At 46.9% G+C, this 9,701-nt stretch overlaps 1 protein-coding gene across 1 annotated transcript in view; it reads right to left on the bottom strand.

Moving 5' to 3' along the window:
• Nucleotides 1–8,895: 8,895 nt before the first annotated feature.
• The window catches only part of POU4F1 (POU class 4 homeobox 1), a 3,057-nt gene continuing 2,251 nt past the window's right edge, over nucleotides 8,896–9,701 (bottom strand). The window contains exon 3 of the mRNA XM_035003793.1: nucleotides 8,896–9,684. Coding sequence (XP_034859684.1) covers nucleotides 8,896–9,684 — 789 coding nt within the window. The remainder of the gene's footprint in view (nucleotides 9,685–9,701) is intronic.

Genomic DNA, 9,701 nt, shown 5'->3' with positions numbered 1-9,701 from the left:
TTTGATAGAGAGTTTCAATAATGCAGCACTCTTCAATGCGTTGTGTCTAGTGCTGAAACATTGGGACAGAACCAGAATGAAGTTTAGAAATGAGACTCAGTTACATTCAACAACAACAGTAAAAACTGTGCCTACATCTGTTTGTATATGGATATGCACGTGGAGGCGCAGCTTCAAGCTCACAAACATACACCAGCTCCTGAGTATTATCAGTAAGCAGGCAGCGTCACCTGCGTGGATTTATTTTGTTTAAAGATTTATTTTGTTTAAAGTCTTCTTTATACTGAAAATACTAACAATGCAATAACAGTACAGTTACTGATAGAGATTATTCAAAAGCAAAAATAAAATACAGCATAATGTTTAAGAAATAAACTTCTCTGAATCATGTAGCCTGCTGTTTTTCCCTAGTAGAAGAAATTAAATGTATTTTTACATCTACAGCTTTGAAATAAGAAAAAGAGGAAGAAAATAATGAAAATTTTAACTGTAAAAGATGTGATCATATTTTAGATACATTTGCCCATCAAATCCCTAGAAAGGAGACTATTCTTGCTCTACAAAACCTGAAAGTTTACAAACAAGCAAAAGTCGTGACAATAATTCTATAACTCTGAAGGTGGGGAAAGCCTCTAGGAGACAGAAATATATATACAAACACACATATATGTATGTATGTATGTATCTCTATATTTCGTGAGGGAGATGATATTCAAAATCAAAGAAGACATCCCACTTGAAGCTTATTTCATTCACTTTAACGGTTTAACAGCATAACTGAAGCTTGAAATTCGCTTTACCCAACGTTCTTATTCCAGCCTCCTGCTGATAAACCACTGTACCCCTTTTGAACTGTACTCTGGCTGTTTGCTTGGCAAATAAATGCTGTTCCGCCCTATTAAACCTTTTAGGTAGTTTCATCTTCGGATTTCTCAAATACAGAGCTAATAAGGAGGTGCTTTGATGCTGTTTTACTTTCAAACTATGGCCTCGAGGCGTTGAAACGCGCAAAAGGTAACCGAAAAAGTAAATTGCCACGAGCAGGGCGCACCCTCCCTTTCAAAATCGGTCCGACCCTCTGCGGTGCACTGCGTGGCAGCCGAAAATCGCCTGTTCCTGGGCAGAACTACGTCCCGTTGGCAGCCCCTGGGGTTCTGAACCCGTGCCACGTTACCAGGGGGATGAGGAGAGGGGAAGCACTTTTAAGTTTAAAAGCCCTGAGATCCCTTGGGGGAGGAGACAGACAGGAGGTGGAGACGGCAAAGGGTTCTCAAAAGTTGATTCTAGGCAAACAAATATCAGACGGGAAGTGAAGATTAAGATACAGCAACTTGTTTAAGCAGCCAGTAATAAAACTTTTGCATAAGGTGTGGCGGCGGTGTGCAACTGCTTGCTCACAGGCGCTAAGGCTGATCTCAAACACCGGGCTCAGCTTCCACTTGGAGGGAAGACCCCGGCGCGCACTCTTGCCTCGCACACACTTGATTCCACTACACACACTACACACACACACACACACACATACACACACGCAAGCAAGCAAGCATGCACACACACGACCCCTTAGTTGAATATAAGCAAATGAAACAAGTGAAACATATCTGTTTTCTTTAAAACTGGGATGAAAGAGTCTCTCGCTCAAAAGCCTCTCATTTCCTCTCACTTAGGTACATTTTCAGAAGAAATGCAAGCCCCGGGGAGATAACTCTCTGCCCAAGTAAAATAGATCCTACCTGCTTTTTTAAATGCCTGTATTTCCACTGCTAACTCATAAAACATATTTTAAGCAGGGTAGTTGAGCTCCAGTCTCAGCCTCAGAGCCCCTTCTCACATTCTGCTTCTCTTTCTTTCATGACAATGCTTTTGTAAAGTCGCATAAATGATCAAAATTAACATAAATCATTATTAGTTATTAGGATTTGGTCTAAATTACACTGTGAATATCACACCAGCCCCATCTGCCGCCCCTGCTCTCGCAGCAATAGATTGCAGATAAAATAAATGTCCTTACCCCATTAGAAGGTTCCTGTCTCTGTAGCCAAAAGCCAAACAAAAGCAATAAATACCGGGCTTTTTCTCTCCACTATTCAGCTGTGACTCTTTTCATCAGCTCTTCCTCTAGAAAAGCTCGATAGCTGTCTGAAAATATTGCATTTTATATCACCAAAGGGCGATTAATATTGCATTAACTGTATTTAACATTTTTTAAGCGCGAGTAATCTACAATGAGTTTCTGCTAATAAGTACAGGGGGTATCAGAACTACTGCAGACCACTTTAGATATCCGTATAAACATATTATTTGTCTCACACTTTGTTTTGTTTTGTTTTTTTTAAATATAATGTTAGAGTGTAGCGCGCGATGTTTGAAGTGGAAGAAGCCGTGCTAATGGTCTGCTTAAAGTATTCTGACACTGACTGGAGACAGCCAGGTCCCTGCCTTCATTAAATGTTTATTGTCAACACTTGGCGGGGGCGGAGGAGGGATAGGGTGAGGAAAGACTGGTGTAAGTGTATTTCCTCGGCTGGAAATTGTCGTCACTTTGTTTTAGTCTGATCCATGCCTACAAAAGTTTGTGTACATTATGCTGCACAGTGATGCTGCCAGGAGTCAGAGTCACCAAACTTTTGTTTGTAATTCATTTTGCCTAATCAATGTGGGCAGTCTATCTCTTTTCCTCCTCCATCCCTTCTTTTGCCGCTGCTCCGTCCAAGCTCTCCTTTAGCAACCTCAGTTTCCCTTCTCCTTTCCCTATCCTCTTGCCTTTGTAAATCAGAAAGCTGCGACCCCCGGGGCATTTGGGCTTGGGGCAGAGGATGGATGGGACGGGGGTGCTTTTTGCTCCACCCCTGCGTTTGCAGGAGCAGGACTCTGGACTCACTACTTATGCTTTGCCAGCTTCTCTTAGACCGAGATTTTCCACCCCCCGTTTTGCGATCCAGGATTCTACTGAATTCTCCCGGAAGGAAGCAGAGTGGCCAGCCTTCCTCCCACCCTGGGTACAAATCCTTGCGTAATAAATTCAAATCCATAATAGGGCTTTCGTGGTGTGCACCTTAACTACAACAACAACAACAACAAAACAAAAACCAAGATCTTATTGCTTCCAATGATTTTTTTTTAACGTAAACCAGTTTTGAAAGTTTCATGGTGTTTAAGGTGTCTGCTCGACTTAGGCAAACTGTGGGGAGGGGAGTATTTTTAACCTCTGTGAGCTACTAGTCCCTTCCCTTTTCTCTCAGGACATCCTCAAAGGCACTTACATGGTGGGAGAGGACTTCTGAGAGCTCCTAATTACCAGCTGCGGAACTCCAGCTCCCCTCTCCGAGGGGACTAGGAGCACGCAGCGCGCATGTGCGAGCTCCGCGCGCTCCCTGCGCACTCCGCGCGCGCCCCGTCCGCCGGGCGCTCCCAGCGGTCCGCGCCCCGCCTGCCACCCGCCACCCGCCACCGCTGCGCAAGCGCGCCGGGTGTCCAGGCCTTGGACCGCTGATCCTTTGGGGTGTTTGGCGGGCCGGCCAATTCCCCGCCAGGGCCCGAAGGCTGGTGGCTGTCCCGCTGTTCGAGAGGAACTGCGGTCTCGGGCGGCTGGAAGCCTCCAGGCCGCGAGTTTCCCGGCAGGCGGTGGAGGGGCGCGGACCCGGCGCCCTGCGGTCGCTGGGCCGAGGCTCGCGCGCCTGGGGCGCTGGGATTCCCCGCGCGGACGGCCCCGGGTGGGTGGGTGTTTCGGAGGCAGGGGGAGAACCCTACACGGGTCGGGGGAGGGCGGGTCCCTCCTGGCTGCAAATTCTGACCCAATCAGCTCTGCCTGCGGTTTGCAACGGCACCCGCCCCATCCACCCGCTCGGAAGTCCGGAGTCGAGCCAGGATGACAAGTGAGCTGCCGACGGCTGCGGCTGGAGGGGAGGGAGCAGCCCCTCAAGGCGGCCCCCGAAGTAACTCCCTGAGTGCCTGGAGCACTTGTCCGCTCCACTTTCAAGGCCCTTTCCCGCCCGCGCCCAGCCCTACAGGGCCTCCAGATTCCGGCTGAGGGAGAGGGAGGGCTGCCCGTCTCCCATCAAGTTGACAACAATTACGAAAGTTTTTAATTAGCTTCTTGTTATCATTCATTTTATTAATTTCCAGAACTCTCAAGCCATGCATTATTCAAAGGGCAAGGCAACTGGAGCGGGGCGGTCGCGCGCCCCCGCCGCACGTTCCCGGCCCGGCGCCGGCAGCGCCGCTCGCCCGCCGCCCCGGAGGGCGTGAGCCGGCCCGGCGCCGGCAGCCGCGGTGGCGCGAAGGTTTGATCAAATATTAAATAACGTAATTATTGCGACAAGGCTTATCTCGCAGGTGGAAAAGAGGCTCCCGCGAGAATTAGAATTCGGCTGCTATTTTTAAAAAATCAATTAAGCTTGCGGTCTCCTTTGAAACCGCCCGCGAGCTCTGTGTGGCTCTCATCGTGGGGCTAAGACGGTGGCGCCAATAACACCCATAAACAGAACCATGTCAGATAATAATTGTGGTCGTCACCTTTATCATCCCGCTGGCCACCAAGGCAATTCGAATGGAGTGGGGAACTCTGCTTTTTACCAAAGTCAGAACTCACAATTCCCACTTCATGGACTAGGCTATGAAAGCCCATCCCCAAGAAAGATAGAGCAGGGACGCTTCACGGAGGGTCGGCGGGGGAGGCCCGGGCGCCGCGGCAGAGGGCCATGGGCGGGGGCTGGCCAGGTGAGTCCTGGGGGCTCGGGCGCCCTTTCTTCTCTTGGCATGGCTACGTGTGGTAACAGGACCGACGTAGTCTTAATATCACGAGAAAGTATAAATTGATACAGTCATGGCAGTGGGTGCGTACTGGGTTTATTTATGAGAGTGTAGTCGAAGTTGAGAGCAATTCCAGAACACGCATTCAACAAAAATCTACTCAGAAGTTAGTTGATGTGTCTTGAGGGCATCATTTCTTAGACCTAGAGAAGGAGCAGGACCCTGGGCTAGGACTGGGGCAAAGAGAAATTTAAAATGAACGGATGCCATAAACGTGGCAGGAACATTTCATACTTATTTTTCTTTTGCCCATCCTACTCCACGACCGCCTGGATTTCCTGAGAAGCTGAAATACAAACGGAGCACAATTTTCCCACTCTCTCCAACTTACCTTAAGATTATTCTTTTAAAGTACGGGAGCCACTCATTTTACTATTTCCACTCACCAACTGGTTTCAGAATCTGCTTAGAGTGTAGTACCTCTTCACAACCAGAAAACTTTGAAAGGCCAAGTATGCTGAGTGACAAGCCTTTGCACTCTCTTCAGGAAGACGTTTGTTTGCTTGTTTGTTTCTTCAGCTAAATCGACAAAGGTGTTGTAGAACAGTCTTACTATTCCTTCCCAAGGTACACAGATTCACTCACCAGAGAGCAAAGCATTTCTGTTTTGCACAGTTTCCTACTACATAAAATAGGAAACTCTGCAAAGCATATGTTTTCATGATGTTTTATTAACATAATATTGTCTTCTTTTTATTTGGTAAGGATTTTAATACAAAACAAATACTTAAGTTATTATTACATACATTGGTCATCATTATATAATACAAATGTATTTGCCTGCAACATTTCCGTTTGGAGCAGATTGAAAAAAAAAAAAAAACAGCCTTCGTAAATCTTTTCATTTGTTCATTTCTGGTTCTCCAACAATGAAATCCGGTCATACTTTCCTATAAAATAACGGTTTGTTTGTTGTTTTTTTTCTTTACAAATGCATTTTATTAAAAACTTTGATGACATCAAGTCAATAACAACAGAAACAAATCAATTTTGATGGAAGAGATCTATTTTGAAAAATACCTCTAGTGCTTTTTTTTAAAACATTAACAACTGTTTAAAATCACAGCTTTTTAAATGTACTATTCTTTTTTGAACATCAAGTGTTTTGTTTCACAGATTTGCCGGTGAAATTAAAAGATTTGGCTAAAATAGGATGATGTCAGAAGATATAATCCCAGCTATTCAGAAACTTTGTACATTTGGCATCTGATCTAGTCCGGGGTCCCCGATAAATAAAGTATCTCTGGTCTTTCTGGAGCAGTAGGTGGCACACTAAATGTTTCAAATGAACACAGGCATTTGACACGGTGGCTGGACAGATCTGATCTGTGGATGATTTTTTATATTTATTAACCTCCAAAGCAAAGTCATTTAGTTACAACATTTTTTAAAGAAATCTTTATAGGCTAGAACAACACATAGAAACCTTCAAATGCCTCTTTCCCTGAACCTCAATTTAATTTGGGGGAGGGGGACCTGGTTATTTATTACCTTCCACCACTTTGAAGTGAGTGCTGTGGTTTAAGAGTTTCTGCAGTTTAAAAAAAAAATTGATAAACACAGGCAACTAATATAGAATTCATTTTATTCAGAGCACCGCTTTTCATATGAGTTATCTGAAAGTGAATTCTGATTCAGCAGAAAAATACATCATTCTCACCCCTTCCTCACTTTATATCCCCCTTTCAATATCCTCCCCTGTATTTGTGGTTGAACTGAATCTCATTTTTTGACCGCCTTCACCAGGACTTGGCCCAGTATAAACAAAAATGCACCCAAATCATAAAACTGCTCTTCTTTCAGTTATGTTTTATTTGTAAGCGTACTGGGACACATCCCCCTGTTGTATTTTGGCGCACAGAAATGGTTCTAATAGAAGTGGGGAGGGGGAAAGGTAATAGAGCAAAGACATAACCAAAGAGAAAGCTCAGCAGACATACATGGACAGGTAGATCAATCCGTGAGACATTTCAGGATTAACACTGGCAGTTTGTAACCACTGTGTGAGTGTGTGCATTAAAGAAAATATTTACAGTAGTCTTCCTTTTTTTTTCTCTTCCTCTAAATACAAGAATATGACAAGAATGTTGTGTTTTCGGTGAAAACAGGCAGTAGGCTGTGAAATCACACTATCCACAAAACGGTCTATCAGAAAGCTAGCCCAGTTTAGTGCTCAGTTTCAAATGCATAGTATGTTTGCGCTGCAAACAATGATATACAACATAATTAAATAAATAATGCCTAACCAGAGTGAGACCTAATTGTGTTTCTTTCTGCACCTTTCAGATCATGCATGATTTCAGTCTTTTAAATGGCAGAGTTCTCCTTTTCTCATTTGTTGTTTTCAATTTTTTAGTTCTTATTAAAGGATGGTAATAAACCATCTCCACACGAGATCAAAAGAGTATCTTGTGCACCAAGCAGGCATTTTACCTAACCACCTTCAACTGTCTCTCTCTTTTTTAATCCATCAGCAGTTCATAGAGTACCTTGATTATTACTATGAAATACTATACAAGATTTTCTATTTGGGAGACTGATAGTGCAAATTAAAGTTCTTGCTACCCAACATTTATCCCCAGCAATAAATTACTTTTGAATAATAATAATAATAATAATAATAATAATAATAATAACAATAAAACACAGTTTTGTTCTGCTTCCCCCCCAACATGCAGACCCCTTTGAAACAAATGGAGGGCTTTAAACCTGTCTTCCTCTCTTCTGGGATTTAGTTGATTTTTCTCCCAGCCAAGTCCTGCTCCAACTGAAAGCAGAAACTTTCCAGTATTTCAACGATCTCATGTTCTTCAAGAGAGAAAGAAAGGGTACCTAGAAGAGCAAGATGGGTCTTATTCTGGAGAGAAAATGGGGCACAGTATCTCTCCTAGTGTCTTCCACCCCATCAGTGTATTTGAATCAATAGGGGGAAAAATCAGGAGGTAGTTTAAAATAAACCACACTCAGAAAAATAATCGAACGGTCACGCAAGTTCTATGGGGAGGGAGGGGGAGCTTATTTTGAAATAATCTTTTTTCCGGATCTTAGATATATGAACAAAAATGAAAAGAGAAAAACCTTGTTAACTTGTTTTATTTTCCTAGAACAAAGTATTTATTTCAGAGCCCCCAAATTCTGCTGTTTAGTCAGCTCAAAGATTGTGTGTCTGTCTCTCCCTAAACATGCCCACCAGAAGAGTGCCCAGGCCACAGCAGTATGTATAGGCCAGATCGCGGGAAAACTTGGGACTCCTGAGTAGCCTCCCTCTCCTTTAGCTGTGCCCCCCGCCCCTCACTTTCTGGCTGTGGAGAGCAGCTATCGGGGTCTCATTGGAACGGGGAAAATAAATCAAAGAGGACACGGACTGGGCGGAGGTGAGACTTGGGGGGAGAAAGTAAACACAGAGACAGAACAACTAGCTTCACTACCCAGAATTTCACCTTCTGGTTTGTTTGGTTTTTCATTTTTAACTCAGTTCATGTATGTAGGGTTGGAGTGGGTGGTAATAATAGTGGTGCTCTCTTTTTTCTCTTCTTTAGGGGGTAATGAAGCTGCAGAATACGGCTCCCCAGAGTTAAGTTCCTTAAGTATTTTTATCTTTTCTGTTTTGTTTTAGTTTGTCTTTGTCTGGTTTTGGTGGTTGGTAGGTTTGTTTTTGTACATAGTCCCTTGGTCCCCAGGAGATTTTGACAAGTGTCTCTGGTCAAAAACAGTCCATTTCCCTACTCTTCCCGAGTCTCCCCCCCCCCCACCCTAACCCCCAGAACCAATCTGCTCCTCAGAACCCCTCCTCCAGTCTCTGCTTTCCTTCCCCTCATCTCCCCACTCACCCAAATATTCCCCCTTTCTCCCCAGCTTGGCTCTCCGGTGTCCACACGCAGCACCGCAGTCCTCTTTTCTGGGGAGGTTAGTAAAGGGCAGGGAGAGCAGAGAGGGGGTAGAGGAGAGTGCGCTAGGAGGGACTCCCCAAATGCAAGCAAGATAACGGACACTCCAAATCTAGGGGAAAGAGGCTCAGGGAAAGGCCCCGAAAAGCCCCTTCAGCTCCCCGCTCTGCCCCGCCCTGCACCTCCCGCTCCCCCCTCAGTAAGTGGCGGAGAATTTCATCCGCTTCTGCTTCTGTCTCTGGTTGCAAAACCACACCCGCACCACGTTCTTTTTGAGGTCCAGTTTCTCGGCGATGGCGGCGATCTTCTCGGAGGAGGGCCGGGGTTGTACGGCGAAGTAGGCCTCGAGGGAGCGCTTCTCCGGCGCTGCGATGGAAGTCCGCTTGCGCTTCTTCTCGCCGCCGTTGAAGAGCTCGGGCTTGTTCATTTTCTCGCGCTGCGCGCCCTCGGCCTCCTCGAGCCACGCCTGCAGGATGGGCTTGAGCGCGATCATGTTGTTGTGCGAGAGCGTGAGCGACTCGAACCTGCAGATGGTGCTCTGGCTGAGCGAGCCCACGCCCGGGATCTTGAGGTTGGCCAGCGCCGAGCCCACGTCGGCCTGCGTCACGCCCAGCTTGATGCGCCTCTGCTTGAAGCGCTCGGCGAACGCCTCGAGCTCGCGCGGGTCCGTGTCCGAGTCGCAGATGGACGCCAGGCCCGCCGCGCCCACTACGGCCGCAGCCGCCGAGGCCGCCGCCACCTGCCCGGCCGCCGCCGCCGCCGCCGCCGCCGCCGCGCCGTGGTGCGCCGCCGCCGCCACCAGCCCGGGGTGCGGCAGACCCGACGGCATGTTCATGGCGGCCGCCGCCGCCGGGTGCGACAGGTGGCCCAGGCCGTGCATGTGCGGATGCGGGTGCGCCGAGCCGCCTAGCAGCCCGCCGCCCGGGCCGCCGCCGCCGCCCCCCCGGCCCACACCACCCCCCCCACCCTTTTTGAGGTCCAGTTTCTCGGCGATGGCGGCGA

The sequence above is a fragment of the Mirounga leonina genome, unplaced genomic scaffold (genome assembly GCF_011800145.1).
Source record: "Mirounga leonina isolate KUSES-001 unplaced genomic scaffold, KU_Mleo_1.0 Mir_127, whole genome shotgun sequence".
Taxonomy (NCBI): domain Eukaryota; kingdom Metazoa; phylum Chordata; class Mammalia; order Carnivora; family Phocidae; genus Mirounga; species Mirounga leonina.
Note: the sequence above shows the minus strand (reverse complement) of the source record. Positions and strands in the feature narration are given on the sequence as shown.